Genomic DNA, 21705 nt, shown 5'->3' on the forward strand with positions numbered 1-21705 from the left:
ATTTACTGAAATGTTGTAGACATTAGCTCATCTTTGCATACTTAATTTCTAAAAAATTAGCACAGACTGTCTTAAGGAAAGAGCGAAACTATTTTGCACTTTTTAGAAATCGACACAACATGACAATTCCTACAAAAAAAGTGTCCAATGAGTGACTTTTAAGAATTTTGAATAAAGGTGTTCATGAATGCAAGCCAACCATGAATACAATGTTTCAGTTCAATAATCTCAAAAAAACATCTTTCTATGTTTTACAATATAATTGTCAAAGATTGAAGGAAAATATCAATTTTTAATCATCTCTCGCCAATATTCAGGACTCGTTATATGATCCTCATACAGGGCGGACTCGATTATATACAGTCTCTGATTTCTTTTCACTGTATATAATCGAGTCAAAACAAATTTTTTTAATTCTTTTTTATGCATGTTTTTTTCGATTTTTGAATATAAAAAAAGAATTTGGTTTTTGATTCATCCCCTTAAAGTCAGGAAACACCTTTCTCCTATGAAAAATCTCATATGAAAAATTTATCCAGATTCTCTCAGGAGATGATAGACGATCATATTTGATGGAAAAAAAATCTTCTACCCATATGTTTCAATTTCAACAAAGACAGAGGACTTTGTTCGACCTCAAACTGGCTCTACATTAAAAAGCTACGGAAGACGATTCTGTTGCTTTCATTTGAATGATGAGAAAATCTAGTATCTATACATATAAAAATTTATTTCTGTCTGTCTGTCTGTCTGTCTGTCTGATTCTTATGGACTCTGAAACAACTGAACCGATCTCCGGTCCAATTAATCTAGTGTTAGATTTAGTTATTATTGAATTGTTAGTCTTAATTATATAGAAAATAAGTTATATTTTAAGGTGAAATTTGACTCTGTAAACGTTAGATAATAAGTAATTGAGTCTGATTAATAAACGTTTTTGGAAAAAAAACTGAACCGATCAACATGAAAATTGGTATGGTTGGTATGGCGATAGTTTGAGACCCCTCATTCCTCTCTAAGGGGGGCTGCCATACAAATTACACATATTTCTACATTACTCGAGAATTAATCAAGCAAATGCAACCAAATTAGGCATATTGAGGTTTTAGGGTGCAATAAATGTTTCTATGGTGGTTAGACTCTCCACCCCCCTCTCTAAGGGGGGGGCTGCCATAAAAATGAAACTTAAATTTCTGCATTACTCGAGAATTAATCAAGAAAATGAAACCAAATTTGGCATATTGAGGTTTTAGGGTGCAATAAATGTTTCTATGGTGGTTAGACTTCCCACCCCCCTTTTTAAGGTGGGGCTGCCATAAAAATGAAACACAAATTTCTGCATTACTCGAGAATTAATCAAGCAAATGAAACCAAATTTGACATGTAGAGGTTTTAGGGTACGATGAATGTTTTTACGGTGGTAAGACACTCCACCCCCCTCTCTAAGGGGAGCTGCCATACAAATTAAAGACAAATTTCTGCATAAATCGAAAACTAATCCAGCAAATGGAGCAAAATTTGTCATGTGAATGTTTTAGGGGACACGAAACGTTTCCATGGTGAATAGAAACTCCTCCCTTCTCTCTGTGGGGTTGGGGGGACTGCCATACAAATGAAGCATACATTTCTGCATAATTCAAAAACTAATCAAGCAAACCGAACCAAATTTGGCATGTAGAGGTTTTAGGGAACAAGAAACATTTCTAAGGTGGTTCGACACTCTGCAAATGGAACCAAATTAGGCATATGGAGGTTTTAGGGTGCAATAAATGTTTCTATGATAGTTAGACACTCCTCTCGCTCCCTAAGGGTGGGCTGTCATACAAATGAAGCACAAATGTCTGCATAACTCGAGAACTAATCAAGCACAATTTGGGATGTGAGGGTTTTTGGGTATGAGAAATGTTTTTATAATGGTATGACACCCCTTCCTCCTCTGGAATGGAGAGAGGGTCCCATAAAAATATTACACACATTCCAACCAAACATGACAATTGAAAATTTTCGGAAAACTCTGAAGAAAAAGTGAAAATTCGGAAAATTAAAATTCCATATGTTCTACAACTACATGGTGACAAGGGCTTTTAGTCCATTTGATGTTTACGCTAGTGAAATTGATCTTTGTTCGAAACTGAAAATGGATTTTAATGTGATGAAACGCACTGCTATATCTTCTTCTATCTATACAAAAAAAAGGATCGCCTGAGGTGTTGATAAGAGCAGAACTCGAGGAAGGAATTGTCCGATTCAGGGCTGTCTTCATTCTATCATATTTTCTGTATAAAACATTTATTCCATGTAACGGAGAAACATGTTATTTGCAGTGGTTGAAAAATCTTGAACGAGAATTGTGTCTGAAAATAATCTGAAATTATAATTATGAGTTTTGTTATAAATACTACAAATTTTAAAGTAAAAGGTAAACTCAACGGGGTCGAATAGAAGATCAATCAATGAACAATTCTGCGATTGGACCCATGAACTTGCTCATAGTAAGAAAACGTGAATGTTTGAAGGTATTGATAACAAAAAACAATTTTTGGTCGGGACGAAGTTTGCCGGGTCTGCTACATCTAAATTAGTGGATTTAAATAACATTTTCTAAGTGAAAAACTTAAAAGTTAATAATTTTTAATGTGTTATTATTAATTTTATTCCAGAAATTCACATTAAATTTGATTGTTTCTATCAATTAAATTGATGCTCTCTAACAGCTTTACAATTTGTTCTTTGACACCCAACTTCTATACTTCTTAATTTGGATGCAATATCGATATAAACAGCTCATGGTGAAAATTCAAGCAAAATCTTCAAAAATCACAATTTTTACCCAACAGTACATGTAATACCCACTTAAATTTCACCTTAACGTTGAAAGGTTACATTTTTCTTAAAATAAGTCATATTTGAAATATTATAAAATGTTTTTTTAAACTGTATATAATCGAGTCCAAAATTGTATATAATCGAGTCCGACCTGTATTAACATAATAAAGAATATTATATCTTTAAGTTGATTTGAAAGTCAAACTCTAAGAATGTAAGTGTGTCAAAACATACCTAATATATATCGTGTTTCCTCATGTTTGCAATAGCTTACCTGAAAGACAGAACAAGTTATTAGTAGAAGCCAACAACTATTCAAATAATTTTTCATTTATTTATTTATTCATTGTCCAGTAGTATAGAGGAACACATTTTTAAATCACTACTAATCACCACTTCCGATCAGGGTTGCCAACTATAATTTTTAGAAATCTGGGTGAATGAAAATAAAAATCAGGAAAAAAAATAAAAATATTCGGTTGTCCGGAAAATTCGTGCCGATTATTGAGAGAACAAAATCATAATATTTATAGGCAAATATACATTTGTTCAATATTATATGCACAGTTTTGTTCCACAATATTTCACCATATTTAATTTAGCTTAAAAATTGTATCCGACCAGAGATGTTTGATTTCTCGTCAAAAACAGTTCACAGTATTTTTTATGCTGTTCACGAACGCGAAATTTTTAGTCCTCAAAAGAATTTTGCAGAAACTAGAACTTGTGATAATCTGAGTGTGTAATAACCGGTTAGTTTAGCTAGTGAGATATGACTTCACAGCCTTGCTCCAAAATAATTTATTGTGTAATTTATAGAGATATTTGTAGCATGTGAAGGCGACGCCTATCACGTAGACTAATTCACGAAGTTTGTCCTGGATCGCTGCCTTCAATTTGTCCAGTTGGTAGAAGCTTTTTATACAAAATTCTTTTCCAATCGCACCAGACACAAAGTAGACTTTCTACGGGTGGATAGTCCGGCTAAAGGTTGTTTATTTCGCGTGCATCAAGTATTTTCGTCACTCAAAATTGTTGTAAAAGGTCCATTTTCATCATCCATCATGATTTGGTTCAAAACGGCATAACAAATTCAAACAATTGTCATCATTTCCAACTATTTCCATTGTTTTGACAGGAATCCCGGTATATTTATTACAGATAATTTTTATTACAATAAAGTAAAAAGCTCAAACATCAGGAAAAATTATGATGTCAGGATACGAGCCAAAAAGTCTCGGATATCCTGAAAAATCAGGAAGCATCGCTGTTTCCGATGGCAATGCTGTGATGAAATATGAACAAGACTTATACATTAAAAATTCAATCTAAACTAAGCTATGCTTTCTATCCCAATAGCGTAAACAGTCTCTGATAAAAACTACTTCCGATGTTGAATATTGAGTTAAATTTGAATGATTAATGATAGTAATAATTAATGATTAATGTTCGCACCCGAAAAATCATCGCAGCCGCCTGCGTTCCCACATTCTTATAAAAGGTCGAAACCTCGTTTAAAAAATATTATATAAGTGACAAATTTCATGCCAACCCGTCTTAGGAGTTGGCAGCAGTATCTTGGATAGCAATAAAACGTAGAGGGTGTAGACATTGATCATTTAAGCAACTTTGCATACTTGAAATATTTTAAAAAATAGACTACTTTTTGAAAAGAGTCAACCAATTTTTCTTGATTTTTTACAAAAAATTTTTAACTCAGAAGCTATAATACCTACAAAATTCTGGTCAAAGGATGAAATGTAGGAAATTGTTTATATTTTCATGAAAGAATGCCAAAATTTTGTTAAGAAAAATTTTTCTGAAAAAAATTATTTTAATAATTAAAATTTATTTTTCTCAAAAAACGCTTTTTGTTAAATTCTCAAAAATGTTATATGAATAGCTCTAACAATTTCCACCGAGTCGTCCATACATTGGAAAATGGGCACTTTTACAGGTAATTTTTTTTAACAACTTTTTTTTTTTTGAAAAAATTAAAACAAATCCTAATTTTGTTTAAAGTCAACATAGCGATACAGTGTATTCGACAATGTTTTAGATCTTTATAAAACATGAACATTCGTCGTAGGTCGACTTTTTATCTATAAACTATAAAAGTTTCTGGAATATAGACTGAATTCTTTTTTTTGGCGACTGATGAGTGCGCGAAAACGCTTTGAAAAATATCGCGTAATTTCGAGCAAACCGCGTAAATAAAAATCACATAATTCCGAATAATGTAAAAGAAGAATGGCGCATCACCGGCACACGCTCGTCACAACCACACTCGCAAACGCTCTCGCGCAAAATAAAATCACGCAAAAAAAATCGCGTAAAAAAAATCCAGAGTAAGGCATTTTTGTATGGAGATTCCTGAAAACAATAATGTTACACTCGTAACATTTTTGTATGTAAATTCTCACGTTCGGCATGTTCTTGACATGTTTCTAAATAGAAAAAAGCTAGCAGAGCATGTAAATCGCAGTAATTTATATATAAAAATGTTACGATTTCAACATTAATAGTAATTTTTCAAAGAAAAACATGAAAAAGTAGTTGTTCGAAAAACTTTTTTCCTGTTAAAGTACCCATCTTTCGATGAATGGGTGACTTGTTGGAAATTGTAAGGGCATACGTATCTATTTTTTCAGAAAAAAAAAACATTTTTTTTCGGAGACATTTAAAAAAATTGTTTTCCTTTCATGAAAATATAAACAATTTTCTACATTTCATCCTTTGACTGAAGCTCTAACGCTCCTAGAGAAGTCTCAACGTAGTATTTTGCTTGCGCCATTTTTAATAGGAACTGTGCTCAAATTATGAAACGCTATATAGCAATTCCACCCCAAATCAGTCGGCCGCTGACCCGACCCTCTCCGATTTTTTTGAAATATGATACTTATAATGAAAACTACTCAAAATCACAATTTTCATTATCATATGACCTATTTAAATTACGACTGATTTTTAAAAAGTGCGTATTCAAAATCATTTTCTTTCAAAAAATAATAATTGAAAATCCAGATGTATGATGAAATAATATGATGTTTGACAAAGTTGTTGGAAAATAAAAGAACCATTTACAAAAAAAAACATTTTAAATTTATTGTTAAAAAATCTTAATTGATATTGTAAACCCTTAATTCTAAAAACTGCGTCAGCAGTTGAATATCGAATGGAATGATATAGATAATATAGTTGAAATCACGTTCGTGAAATAATAGAAAATGCATAAAATATCTAAGGGAAGGGTGTTCTGAGATATAAAGGTTTTCAATATTAAATTCAATCTTTGAGTAATATTTTTTATCAGTAGGTTTAAGATGTTATTTTTTTCTTATTGGTATATTTGTTTTCCAACAACTTTGTCAAACATCATATTTTAAACAAAAATTTGGATTTTGAAGGATTTTGGATTTTTTGGAAGAAAGATAAATGATTTTGAATATACCTTTTTAAATATCAGTCGTGATTTGAATTGGTCATATGATAATGACAACTGTGATTTAGTAGCTTCCATCATATGTACCAAGTTTCTACAAACTCGAAGAGGGTCGCGTCAAAATTTGCTATTTTTCAGCTGATTTGGGGTGGAATTTCTCTATATAAAAATACGTAAAGAGAAGTACACAGCAGAAACATGCAGAAAAGTTGTATGGACTAGGAAACAGCATCCGTAAATAATCACAGGACACTTGGTCGACCGTTCTGGAAAATTTGAACGTGTGATTTGACACTTCTAGACTATTATATTTATATTATCATTAGGAATATTGCATGCTAGCTAGGATTTTAATGTCATCATAATTACGATTGGTGGATAACAATGAGAACACGAATGATAATATCACGTTTTGAGCAATGAATTACTTCGATAAGATTAGTAGAGTTGTCAACAGGAAATAGTTTCATTTCACTCGAGTCATAAATAGTCCCTAAGAGCGAAATTCAATACGTTATTCGAGTACCACAGCTTGCTTACCGAAAGATTCTCCGTTGAGCTAAAACCACAAACCAACCCACCCAACATTATAAAGAACACTCCACTTGAGTCAATAGGGCGGCATTTCTTAATTTGTTTGTTCTTCCGCAATCACAACATCGAAAAAACAGAAGCTCAGTGCTGAAGCTTACTCTTATGTACTGCATGAACACGAACATTTCATATAACACTAAACGCTTAACGTAAGCTGATCATCGCAGTAGCGCAATTCCACTCGAAATCGACCAGTCAGCTGATAATAAGTAGCACTCAAATCGAAAACATACAATGGTAAGCAATAACGAAATTAATTTATTTTCGATCGAATCGGTATTATGATGTAGAATTTCTGTTTTTTTTCTGGTAACATGATACAAATGGATAGAAAATTCTCACAATCTCTAAATCTACACGAAAAAAGTAATGTTTCCAGTTATTAACCGCATCAAAAACATGTCGTTTTATGAAATTCACTCAATTAGACATGAAGGTCATCTTCTCTTGTATGCGTTTTATTACTCTATAAAACTTGAATTTTGATTTGAAAAACAGATCTTAAGCAGATTTCTCCACGGATTGCTTTCACTTGCTGTAGTTCACTATGGATATTCTTTTAGACGCAAAATTCCGAATGATATCATGTTGATGTGTATCCATCATTAATCATTCGCATCTATTTTGCGAATTGACTTACGAGTCAAAGTGTTTTCCGGTTATTAACACCGGCGTTGGCCTAGTGCTTCGACTTGAAACTGTTCAATTGATTTCAATTAGAGTCTTTTTTAATTCAATCAACTTCAATTCCCTCCGTCTACACTCGCGTACATTTATGCTCGCCGGAGACAACAAGCACCCTGCGGTATATTACTTCCTGCAGATCTATCAGGCGGCTCTAGGGCCGCATGAGTCATTCGCACGATTTCAAAAATTTTAATATTCTTCAGTTGTCAATAACGGTACGAAAAAACGTTTGTTAAATTATTGGATATATTTGCTAAATGTGACATCGACAAACTTTTTTTAGTTGTTTCCCCGTGGATACTAACAACTCGAATAAATTAACAACATTAATCGGCATGCAACTCCAAAAAAAACTCACTCCCGATATTGGAGTGTTTCGCGCAACAACCGTCCACGTGCGGATATTTACGAGTATATACAAGTTATACAAGATAATCGTTAGCGGAACGATCGGACCCCGATTTGCACCCAACAGAAAGACGTTTACTACTGAACTGACAGAACTAATTTACCATGTCTGATTAGTATGAGCCGGAACGCGTGCTCTTCTTTTCTATGCGACTTCTCAGATGTCCCAATGCAAGTGAGTACGTCTTCCGACGCAACGTCTCGAACGCAGATGCTGGGAGACGCATTCATTCCATACAGTCGTATCAAAAGGGGACTGTGTTTAAACTTAGTTGTGGAGTGAGAAGTTTTCATATCCGATTGAATATTGTAGTTGTGTTGAATTGATTGTGGATAAAAGTATTTAACTCCAATCCCAGATGCGTTCAATTGCAGTACTTGTATATCCATATCAAAACATGAAGTACGATTGATTTTTTTTGACGTAGCACTACGACTTTAATTTCTGTACCGGGTGCAATTTCAAAGTTTCCGAAACGAGTGAGTGACGCTGGAATACAAGGTTCTTAACGTTTTACCTCTTTACCGGCTAAATGAAGTGGTATAACTCTCACTTCAACCGAAAGATAAAAAGTCAAAGAGTTAGAGTTGTCAGAGTTGTCACTTATTAATCCAAAAAAATAGTTTCAATAGCTCAAAAATTGCTTTGAATACATACTATTGAAATCATAACAATCTAGCTCATTGATGATGATTGCTTTTGAGGTGATCAGAATGTGTTCCCGAACATGGGTGCTAAATCAAGACACCTGGAGAAACCGCCATAGCAGACGAAATCCACTCAGTTATAATTGTACAGCATTTGGAGCAGGTTATTGCTGGTGTAGCGAAGTTAATTTCGTTCATCATGTCAGCGTTGATGAACGGTGTAACCAAGTGCTTGTTTGTGCAAACAAACGGCATTGTTACGTCGGGTTCGTTAAAAATTCCCCCTTAGGTCACTCTCATCGCTAGGAGAGTGGTAACACTGGAAAGGCGACCAAGAAAGTACCAGAAAATTGTTTCCGCTTGTGATTGTTTCTTTTGCTGAATATTTTGCCTTCGCTACATACAAGCAGGTATCGGCAAAATCACATCGAAATTCGTTCAACAACACTCATCCACTCATCCTTATGCCTCACTTTATTTGAGACAGAAAAATTCATCTATCATCTTCGCAAAGTTCATTCTCGAGTTAAACGGAAAAATACTGTCTCGATTCCGCTCATCTATTCTCAGAAAATTTTGCATTCTCTCTTTGCCTCTCGGGATGACGTTAGATGGTGATAGAATCAAATTGGAAACTTTTGCTTGCGCCAGCGAGTGTCTCGGTAAAATCATTCATTTTTCACTCAAATAGCAATCATTGAGCCTCGATCGCGACAGTAGAATATAGGTAGATAGTTGAAATCGAGTTGTTTCCTGTGCACTATTGCAATGACATTTTTTGTTTCTAGTATGAAACGATCTAAGCCAACGCAAAAGACCATATTAACGCAAGTTGGTGAGCGGGAAGGTGGATTCATGTGCACTTGAATGCTGACAAGGAAAAGAGTACAAGGGAAAATAAAATCATACATACAAGCAGATTCAGTCTATTTTGACTCACTCGTCATTTTGTTTCGTGCGATCCTTCCAAAGGAGTATTCATCCATTGAATGTTGTTTTTCACTCTTTGTTTTGTTATGTTCACTCTCAGTTCCGAATGAAGATGGTCGGGGAGTGAAAAATGATTAATCGTGCAATCTCACGATTGCTTGCTGCATTCTTTTCGCCATGAATATTCCAAGCAGATACAAGAGTGATTTATAATTAGGTGTGGAGAAATGAGCGAATGAACTTTTCCATACTTGCATACAAGTAGTTCAACGACAAATCTTGCTTTACTAGCCGTGGGTTGCATCACCTGCGTATAAATCATGACTAAGATGAGGTTTCAAACATCAAAGATTTCAATAATTTGTTGTTGTTTTAAGTTATAGAGACTCAAAACTTCTTCAGTTCATTCGACTCTATCAATAGTTGGCAAGGCATATAACTCGTGGGCATTTTATCTTTCGATTGAGGTGATAGTCATAGCACTTCGTTCAGTCGACAAAGAATAATTGAGGTTCAAAACCTTGTGCCTCCGTCGTAACGCTCTCTTTTTCGAATTCCCCGAAAAATAATTCATCCATTAATTGAGAATTGATTCAGATTCAACTTCAAACTTCAAGATCACTAAACCAACGATAGTCCTACGTCACCCTGCGGTTATACCACAGATATAACCCACTTCCTGGTTTTATATCACGGAAAAGATATTTCGAATGTACGGAGGATTGTATAAGCTTGTCTTGATGATTTGAGTGTCGAACGTCAAAAAGAGACCACAAGCGAATGAATTTTATTTCGCATATATTTGTACAGATCGCAAAACAATTCCAAGCGAAAATATAATATTCATTCATCCATTCATTGAGAATTGATTTAGATGCAATTTCAAACAAATGATTATTGAGCCAATGGTAGTCCTATGTAAATCTCGCGGTTATATTCCATATATAATCCACTCCTAGTTTCTACGTTTCGGGTGGGAAAAGCTGCAGATTTGAATAACGACATCATTCAACAACTGGAAGGTCTGGGTTTGGTTTTCATGAAGTCCCGTTCGCAGGCTATCGATCGCTCCAACCATGTCCGGATCAAATGGAGGAGTTCAGGTTTTTGTTGAGAAAGCAAAACAAAAAAGCCCTATCCATAGGGTTTGTAGACAACTCTTTGGGCTCATGAGGACAACTTTTTCTATAGATAACAAGACTCCGTAGACATTTAAAGACCGCTGAAATAAATTCTAACGATGTCATTAATGATGTGTTACAGTTCAGCATGAAGTAGGACTTCCAAGAATCGGTTCCAAATATTACAGTGAATTTGAAGCTGTTTCTAATCGTGTACGTTTCTGTGGCATCTTTTTTTTCCAATTCATTTATTTGTAAGGCTCAATCGCATGAGCTTTGCGGAGCCACTAATTCATGATTTGTTTTTACAGAATTTCAACTTAAATCTATGTTTAGTAGGTTTCGACCGATTACTCGCGGTTTACTCGAGGTTAGAGGGGCAACAATCTGTGGCATCTTGTGGAGAGGCTTTTCAGAGTTGAAATTAATTAAAAATTTGTGGTCAACGATGGGTCTTCTTCTTCTTGAATGGCGTTAACGTTCCCTGTGGAACTTTTGCCGTCTCAACATATGCATTAACTAGCGTCATTCATTAATACTTAGTTGAGATTTCTTAAGCCAAATAACACGCCTTGAATGTATTCCGAGGGGCAAGCTCTAGAATACGCGTGACCACAGTGCAAGTCGAAGGAAATTTCTTTGACGAAAAATCCTCCGGCCAGAACGGGAATCGAACCCGAACACCCGGCATGATAATGTGAGACGCTAACCACTCGGCCACGGGTGCACCCTCAACGATGGGTCAGACATGTTTTATATGGTGAGCCCCGTACCGTACCGTATTGATGCACACTACTTCGAGCCCGCAATAAGAGAGAGAAAGCGCCCTTAACGGGAAACACTTGTACAATATCAATGTCGGTCTCAGCTCCCAAAGATATTAGATAAGATTAGTGATAGATTTATTTGAGTCACATTGCGACATCCACAAATAAACCATATTTTATTATTGTAACTGTCAGTCCCAATGACCAACGCGCGAAGACTTTGTGATTTCTAGTTCGTCCTATCTAATATTATAATAAATACGTTTCTTGTTTAGATAAGTTTGATTTACTAAGTTTTATGGAGGGGTGAAACCTCTCCAACCCGTCCTGGGTGTCACCCGGTCACGCTACTTTATGGACATGGACATGGACATGTGTAACTTTCTGGCTACGAAAGATATGTCGTTTTCTGACTTCAAAAATGCCACGGCAGTATTTTCTGGAACATCTGCAACAATTCAGAATGAGTTGGTGGAAATTGTTGGATCCACCATGCTAGAACAGATCGCGCGGGAAGTGAAACAGGCTGATTTCGGTGCAGTTATGATCAACGAAACCACTGATATTTCTAGGAATTGTCAGTTGGCTACAATACTACGATATTGCTTGAACGACGGTGAGTAATGATAAAACAAAAATTCCTAACGTTATGAAATGCAGTGTGTATGTAGCAACATTAAAAAATTGTATTGCTATCAGGAAGGTAATCACGGAAAAATCTGTTTTTTGCGATAATACTCCCAGAGCAAAAGTGATACATCTCTGATAAATATTTTATTCTTCTTCTCCTTAAATGGAACTATGGTTCCTAGAGGAACTTCGCCGTCTCAACGTAGTATTACTTGAGCAATTTTTATTAGTACTTAGTAGATTCTGGCAACTATGCCTGCAGCACACAACAAGCGCGAATAGACTGCTGAAAACAAACAGTATTATAAGTATACAACGTCGTTTCCGTAGAATCAAATTGCGTTAATTATGCAGTTTAAATAGCGTGTGGACATTACAAAGTTTTATACTCTCTAATATGTGCATCTGTGCTCAGATATAAAATATTAATCATCGAATGCTGAAAGAACGCTTAAAGAGTTTTCAATACCACCGACAGCACTTATCCATTGTCCTATTACGGTCTACTGTGAAATTCTATTACGATCTACTGTGGGATTATTTTTCTGTCTACATCTGTTCGTAAACAACGATGTCAACTAGAAGCCAGAAGCTTTATGCCTGTCCGGCAGGTAGCTCTGGATGCACCTTGGAAAGCGCAGTTGCAATGCTCTCTAAACGTTTCGACGAAACAAACCAGCTTATAGATGCCTCGAAAGCTGAGCTTAACTCGAAACTTGACGACATCAAAGAAGATCTTCAGAAGCAGATTATGGCGATGGAGCAGAACTTCAACTCATTGAAAACTTCCTGTGATAATGAGCGCAAGGTACTCAACACTCGAGTCGATAATGCCACTGAGAGTGTCCAGCGTTTGGAGAACAGAGCAGAATTGATTGCAGCAGGTATCCCGTATATCACCAACGAGAATCTACGTAATTACTTACATTGTATTGCGGAAGAAATTGGCTTCGATAAAGACAAGGTGCCCCATATACACTGTAAACGTCTACGTTCAAGAAATCTTTCTGACGGCAATGAATGTTTTATCCTACTGCAATTTTCTGTGACATGCTTAAGGGATGAATTTTACTCGAAGTACTTGGCTAAGCGTAATTTGAAGCTGCGGCACATCGGAATTTCATCGGATCGTCGCATCTATATTAACGAGAATTTAACTGTGAATGCGAGGACAATAAAGCGTGCTGCATTGAAGTTGCGTCGAGAAAATAAACTGGTCGCAGTCTCGACGAAACTAGGAATTGTACAAGTGAAGAAAAATGCTGATAGTCCGTACCTGTCAGTTTCATCTATCGATCAATTAATGCAAATTTGAATTAACTAGAGCTACATGTATACTTGTTATTGTTTGTTAAAGTGGAGATTGTATGTAATTTGCACTAAAGAAATTTGTTTGTATACTGGAACTATATGTAAAGTATGGAGACTATCATTAGAATGCAGCCTATCCATGTACATTGTTTCCCTCACGTTACCTGATGTCATCCTTAAGTAATCACACACTCTCACTACACACGATTCCCAGAGTTGTTATGAACACCATACTCAAGGCAAACAAATTCAACATATGCCATGCCAACGTTCAAAGTCTTTGTGCACGACGATTCTGTAAGTTTGAAGAAGTCAAACTAATGTTGTATGACTCCAAGGTATCCGTCGCTTGCTTCTCGGAAACATGGCTAAATAATTCCATTCCTGACCAAGCCGTTTCTATACCTGGTTACCGTCTCGTACGGAACGATCGGGCGTACAAAAGGGGTGGTGGAATTGCCATCTATATTCGTGAAAATATCCTTTCCAAAACGGTTTATTCTACGAATCTGACTGCTTCGTCGATATGCAAAACGGAATGCCTGGCTGTGGAGCTTAAAATAAGCGGTGCTGTAATGTTGGTCGCCGCGATCTACAACCCGCCGGACAATGATGTTTCAACTTTTATGCAGTGTGAATTGGCAACCTTATTATCAACTTATGAGCATTGCGTGCTTACCGGAGATCTTAACACTGATTGGTTACGAAGAAGTACCAGAAAAGAACGCCTAGAAGAAATATTCACAACGTATACCATGACTGTATTAGGCACCGAGCCAACTCATTTCTATGATGATGGTTGCTCTCAACTGGACTTGCTTGTCACTAACCGACCAGATGTAGTAACCACCTTTCAACAAGTGTCCGTGCCTGGCCTGTCTAAACACGATCTCATTTTCTGCTCGTGTAACATCAACACGTGTGCTATTGATCAACATTCCGTGGAAACCTACCGAGACTATGTAAATTTCGACCCAAATTTACTGCGAGATAGCATCAATGGAATTTCTTGGGACATCTTCCGCAATATTAACGACGTCAATCAACTTACTGAATACTTCAACAGTAGTATTATGTCCGTCCATGACTCGTGTATCCCACTACGGACTGTCCGACATCGCCAGCATTACAATACTTGGTTTAATGATGCTATACGTAAGGCAATCGTAGAGAGAGACATGGCTTATAGTGACTGGAGGACTGCTCCCATGGAATATAAGGATGGAAAAAAGCAAATATATACGCAGCTAAGAAATAGGACAAATGCTCTTGTTCGACGTGTCAAATCGGAGCACATCAATCGAAATATTGTGGTTGCTGGCTCAACAATGAACCTGTGGAAGATGGTGAGAGGTCTTGGTATTGGGAAGGTGCAAGATCAAGAAGATTGTTCTTTCGATCCAAACATGATAAATCATCATTTTGCCGGTCAATTCACTATCGACAATGCTGACAGTTACGAAACCCGAAGACCACAACCTGTCGGTGGATTCTCTTTCCAACAAATTGCAGCGCACGAAGTGTTGAATGCGTTTTGTGAAGTCAAGTCAAATGCTGTTGGAACCGACGAGATTCCCACCAAATTTCTTAAAATAATTCTTCCACTCATCATCGATCACATTGTGCACCTCTACAACATGATCATTAAGACATTGACATTCCCGGAGGCTTGGAAGTGCGCCAAAATAATCCCTCTGAGAAAGAAGAAACATCTAAACTCTGTCGAAAACCTCCGCCCTATCAGCTTGTTGAGTGTTTTGTCTAAGGTTTTGGAGAAGGTACTGAAGCAACAAATCAGTACCTATTTTACATCGATGAATCTACTAAATGATGACCAAGCGGGTTTCCGGCGTGGTCATGGTGTAAAAACTGCGTTGCTTCGTGTTTATGACGATATTGCTGGAATGATTGACAGAAAGGATAAGGTGGCTTTACTGCTGATTGATTTCAGCAAAGCTTTCGACACAATATCTCATTGTCGACTCTTGCATAAGCTACATGAGCGCTTCCATTTCTCATCATCTGCTGTTGGCCTCATGAAGTCGTATTTGGCCGGGAGAACGCAAATTGTATATTGTAACCATATCTCTTCCGCTGCAGTTTCCGTTACCTCTGGGGTTCCGCAAGGATCAGTGCTTGGACCTTTGTTGTTCTCTACATACATTGATGACCTACCCGGAATATTGAGATACTGTCGAGTCCAAATGTTCGCAGATGATGTGCAACTGTACTTTTCTCATCCTGACGTTTCAACTGCAGTGGCGCGGTTAAACGATGATCTTCAACGAGTAGTAAATTGGGCTTCAAGGAATTCGTTACGCATAAATCATACAAAAACCAAAGCGATTTTATTCGGTACTAACCAGTATATGGATTCAGATCATCCATCGCTTGTCGTCGAAGGGAATTACATCCAGTTTGTAGAACACGTGAACAATCTGGGCATTATTTTTCAAAGGAATCTCAGCTGGGACAAAGCAGTATCCACCCAATGTGGTAAAGTGTATGCTGGCCTACGTACATTGCGTGCAACCACGTCAGATCTCCCTCAGCATACGAAACTCCTGCTTTTTAAGTCGCTAATATTGTCACACTTTATTCTTGGTGATGTCATCCACCTTAGCATGAGTATGGCTATGATGTCAAAATTGGAAGTTGCCTTAAATGATTGTTGCCGTTACGTATACAATTTGAATCGTTTCACGTCTGTTCGGAACCTTCAGAGGAATCTACTCGGATGTCCTTTCCGTCGTTTCTATGAAATGAGGACATGTCTGCAACTGTGGAGAATTATTCACCGTAATGAACCCTTCAATCTTGTCCGAAAGCTGAGGCTGCTCCAAGGACGTCGCTCGCTCAACTTCGCGGTCCCATCACATCGTTCTGCTTTATATGGTGAGTCATTTTTTGTGAGAGGAGTGGTTTATTGGAACGCGCAACCCATGGAACTTAAACGAATACAGTCGGAAACATTGTACAAAAAGGCTGCACTAGATTATTTCAACAGAGATTAGGTTAATAAACCTTTAAAAATAATAATGTTTGCTAGAACTTATGTAAATGCTTTGTAAAAATCGTTATTGACAGAAAAAAGACTTTGTCTTACGTCATGTGAAACATTTAAATAAATAAATAAAAAAAAATAAAAAAATAATTGAGATTTCGATGCCAATTAACACGCCTTGAATGTATTCTGAGTGGCAAGCTCTAGAATCACAGTGCTAGTCGGAGGAAATTTCTTTGGCGAAAAATTCCCCCGACCAGAAAGGAAATCGAACCCGAACCCCCGGCATGTTAGGTGTGTACAACCGTACCGTTGTGCGGATGAATCTGAGGACGCATCGTAATGAGCTTATGATCGGAAGGTATACCAGGTTGAAGGTGTTGAAAACAATTAAGGCAAGCCCGGGAATCTTGGACTTCGACATCGGCAGAATAGAACTGTGTTTCTGCCGATGTCGAAGCCGACCAAATGATGACGCATGACGCTGAAATAAAATCTGGTGCCCAAAAGACGCACACAAAATTTGTACAACAAGGTTGTGACGAAGTACGAAGGATGCATGATGGATGACGAAACGTACGTGGAGATTTTGGACAGCTCCCAGGCTACTGTCAGAGAAGAATTCAATAGCGAATTTGAGTTCATTTCCGCTGATAAAATTCCTTTCGTTATTTGCCAGGAAGTTCTTGATTTGGCAAAGGATTTGCAGCTGTACACATAAAACCAAGGTTCTCGTCATAAACATGACAATGGACTCGTAAATGTAAAGGGAAAAGTGTCTGCAGTAACGTATTCTTCCGTTTATTAAAGCTCACAATAGTCCGGTGATGTTTTGGCCAGAATTATCTGTAACGGGAAATTTTTTTCCGAATTCTAAATCAAGCTTTAATTACTACGAACGAGAATGAATGTGAAAAAGCAAGTAATAACGTATTATGGGCAGGAATGATTACAATACAAATAAATAATTCTCACCTCATCGTATCGAAGATCCGGTTCACTGTAGGTCCCTTCCAGCATCTTGAAACTGCTCAATCGCCTCTCCTTCTTCTTGGTATCTTTTTCAATTTGCTCCACCAACACTGCACTATCTTCATGCTTCGGTCCCATCCTAAGCTCCTGTAGGCTTCCCCAGATTGCTGAGAACCCACCGCTCAGCCTCCTCGATGACCGGCTTCTCTTCTCGCCCGAGTGCTCGTCCTTATCATCCTTGGAAGCTTTTCCCGTATCGATATCATTCATCGAGGTGGAAATGTTCTCAAAACTCATCGAAATTGGTCTCGCGAGACCGAACACTTTCGGGCTGAGCTTGTACGACATCAGTTTGTCACCACCGTTCTGCGAGGATCGGTTCGACCCCACCGAGATGTCATCCGCGGCACAATTTTGTTTGCTGATTTTATGCGAGCAAGCCTTCTTCGAACGTTTCACCGGTTTTGAGGGTTGAAGGAACACATGCTCCTCTTGCCCAGAAGCACTAGATTTTTTCATCATCAGACTTATGTCATCAACCGAGAGTTGAATCTTCGATTCGCAGCTCTCTTTTTCGATGGACATTATCATGTCGTCGCATGATCGTGCCACCAAGAGAGTATTTTTTACATTTTCGCTGTTGTATCGCTCCAGATCCAGAAAAGATTCCTCCAGCTTCGGCACATCGACCGGGCGTTCTTGGACAACATTTCCTAGATCATCCACAACTTTGCCGATGGTCCAACTATCCAGCTGTGGTAAGTCCGAGTATGCCTGTTCGTTTTTCATTGAGCATTGAGCATCGTTGATGCTGTTCAGCGCGTTGTCTTTGCTAGGCGAACGGTCAGAAACGAATGATTTAGGATCGGGACGCGCCCTCACGGTCAATCGGTCCAATCCGGAGGTGGAGGGAATGTTATAATCTGCTGATTTAGATTTCCCGTGGAAAATATGTGGCCCACTTGTGGAGCGAATATTTCGAATCGGATCCAACTTGGGGGGAATTTCATTTATTATGCCAACTGGCCGGCAGGACGTGGGTCCAAACGGATGGGACTTCCTAAAGTGAGCTCGAACATTGCTGATCTGATTTGGAATTCCCGGAAAGTCCACCACCAGGATACGGTCGGCGATGTTGCGGCAATCGTTATGGAAGCCAATGCCTGAGTCAGAATTACTGGATGTTGTCGTTATCTCACTGTGATTGCTGGGTTGAGGAGAGTTCGAAATCAACAGATCATGGGGATCATCCATTGCTCTTGAATTCAACCGCGGATCGTTCAATCCTCGATGGCAAACACGCATCGCTTGTTCCAGATTGAGGCTCCTAGCGACGGGAGGTTTGCCGTAGGAGGTACATTCGGGTTTAATAGGAGCTTTTAAATTGTACATGCTTCGGATTAAATTCACTATATACTCTGAACTGCAGGGAAATTCCAAGCAAAGATTGGAGATAGGATCTTTTGTGCACATGATTTTAAAAATATCAGCCTTATCCAGGTGAACAGAATGCTCCACCAGTTTCGAATCAATGGCAAAAACATGGCAACTGTTTGATATGATCACATCCTTTCGTTGGTTTAGTATATCCGAATTCTCACACATGAGCCCATCTGCGTAAATCGCAGATGTCACCAGGCCAAAATAACGATTATCACTCTCACTACTGCTACTCACGTAGTTCAATCGAACTGCAGAATACTTTGCAATCACAGCATTGCTCGTGTTTATAAGATTCAAGCAGGATGGAAGAATAGTCATCAGAACGGTTGTTGGGTTTCGCTTCTCCTGGCGCATTTTCCTGATGCAACTTCGCACTGTTTGTAGCTTCGAGCTAGTGGCAATCTGTTTGGGCATTTCTATAGTTCCCAGATACCCAACGATGGCCTTATATTCCAATGAAATTTCCTGGTCCTGATGGGTATGTGATGTACCAGCTTGTGGTTCATCGTGCGATTGGGTAAAATTCACCGAACGGACCATTGCACTAACATTGGATATATCACAGCTGTTGTTAGCATTGGGACTATGTATAACATTGTATGCCGTGGGGGATTCGTTTTCTCCTATCGCTGTTCCTTCCTCACAGGTGCCTACCAGATCTTCTACCGGAACATTACCTCCAACATTCGATTGCTTCCCCACAGCTGCCGCTCGGTTCATTTTTGTCTTATAATGCGGATACTTCGGTCGTGCTCGCTGCTGACTTCCTTGAAATAGAATGTCTTCGTCCGAACTATCCGAGTAATAGTTCTCAGCAATGGCCATCTTTATCGCTCCATACGTATTTCCGATGAGTTGCACAACCGCCTCATGGGGCCACTTAGAAACGTTCATACCGTTTACCGATATCAAAAAATCTCCTGCTCTCAGACCCGCCAAGTCTGCTGGAGAATTGTTCACAATGCACGAAAGTATGCATGGCTGCTGCCCCGAAATAGTGAACCCAAATCCGTTCATTCCCCGATTAACCTCCACCATCCGAATGCCGTAATTCGGGCGTTTCTTCCTTCTCCGATGACCGTGCATATTTCAGATCGTTCCAATACGTGACCTAAAATCTCAAAATCAATCAGTGTTTTCTTCAAAATCGATGAAGACTGAGAAACTGTAGCGATGTAAACTTCATTTCACCACACAATTTTTGCGTTCTTCAGCTTGCCGTACTTTCGCCCGAGGTGATCTCCGATCATTCACTTATTTTGCTATGCGATGCTGTGCTCTAAAGTCTGCATTCCTTTCTACTATACGTACGAATCTCGCACCCTCGTTCGTTACATTTAGCACTCACACAGTCGAACGCAAAATGCAACAGTTTGTAACTAGAAAGCTGTCATTATCTCCACACGATTCAGCAATATGAGACCCCGCATCAAATTAAAATTAATCGCTGGGGCAATGCACGAGCTAATTAAACATCGAAATTTCACTTATTTCATAACATGGCAAATCATTTTGAACACATTCAAATCAACGCGCCAATCAGTCCCTAATTCCTATTTATATCCTCCGATTAGACCAAATAGCGTCTGATGCGCGATTGTTGTTTTTCTTAAATGAATGCCTCCACTCTCACGCACACGAATGCGCCCATGCTGCAGTATATCCTTGCGCGACGCAATCAGCGAGCTGTAGGTTTGACGCTTACTAGCGAGTTGAAGTCACTCGAACTTTTAATGCAATCTGCCGCCATAGTATCACATTATTTCTTGCAAACTTTTGCGAATCAATGAAAACCGTATCTCAAAGAATCCCGTCGCACTAATCGAGGCTCGAAAACTTTCACTTGAACGTCTAATTTACTACACATTTGGGGAACATAAACAACCCAAGGTTCAGTCGAGATTTTTTCGCGTCCTTCTCTGTGTTCGTAACTGTTTTTCTGTTTCTTTTGCGTATCATCCGTTTCAAATCTTAGATCTCAGACATTTTGACATTTTGGAAAATGGGTGCGTTTAGATATTTCGATCAGAGATGCCAAATATAATTTTATTGATCTTTTTATAACGTGTAATTATTAGACTCAATTACTTATCATATAACTTTTGCAAAGTCGAGTTTCACCTAAAGATAAAACTTATTTGCCATATGATTAAGACTAAGAATTTCATAATAACTAAAGATTTAACGGATTTGATTGGTTGGGACTGGGGTTGTTTGGTTAAATGGGAAAGGAAAAAATGAATTAAAAAGTGATAGGGGAAATCTGGGGAAATGCGATTTAAAATAACAGGGTTGGTAAAATGAACCAGTGCTCAAACTTCGATAATTAAACTAAAAACCAATTTATACTTCTTTATTATGCTGCTTCATTATGCATGAAACTGTCAAATGTAAAAAATAATAAATAAAACAGAAATTTCTCTCACGGTAGCCATTTGGATGTATTTAAAGAATTTCCCGTGAAATTTAAAATATTCGACCTGATATCTTCGACAAATCATCAGTTTGAACAACTGTTCACATATTCAATGAGAGATAAACAGATATTTTGTTTGGTTTCAGTGATTTATTTCGCATTTGAAATTATTTTGTTTTTTTTTTTTGAGCAAAATGAGCCACCACTGGATAACGACTAACAATGTTATGTTTTCCAAATCTGATTTACCTCATCACATGTTACTTTTCAAGGCGTTCCTTTTGTGGCTTTGACCCTGGAAAAATGTGCCACCTCAACCAAAACCAATCCTCAATATGTGAAGCGTTATGTGTTTTTTATGAGAAAAATCTAAATAAGGTGAATAAGCTCGGTTTGATTCATACATGCACCTACTATTTCAAAAATGATTTAAATAAATTTAGATAAGGAACATCACATAAATCTGGTTTCCTTCGACTTGCACTGTGGTTGCGCGCATTCTAAGG

At 37.9% G+C, this 21705-nt stretch overlaps 1 protein-coding gene across 2 annotated transcripts in view; it reads right to left on the reverse strand.

The window, feature by feature from the left end:
- LOC129772810 (regulator of G-protein signaling loco) overlaps nt 1–20692 on the reverse strand; it is a 112234-nt gene extending 91542 nt beyond the window's left edge. The window contains exon 1 of one of the 2 annotated variants that reach the window (XR_008742641.1): nt 17344–20692. Coding sequence is in view for 1 of the 2 variants with exons in the window: in XM_055776287.1 (XP_055632262.1) it covers nt 17344–19869 (2526 nt within the window). In the remaining variant the exon portion in view is untranslated. The remainder of the gene's footprint in view (nt 1–17343) is intronic. The other variant, XM_055776287.1, reaches the window with a different exon arrangement.
- Nucleotides 20693–21705: the final 1013 nt, after the last annotated feature.

Source organism: Toxorhynchites rutilus, chromosome 3, assembly GCF_029784135.1.
Source record: "Toxorhynchites rutilus septentrionalis strain SRP chromosome 3, ASM2978413v1, whole genome shotgun sequence".
Classification (NCBI taxonomy): Eukaryota; Metazoa; Arthropoda; class Insecta; order Diptera; family Culicidae; genus Toxorhynchites; species Toxorhynchites rutilus.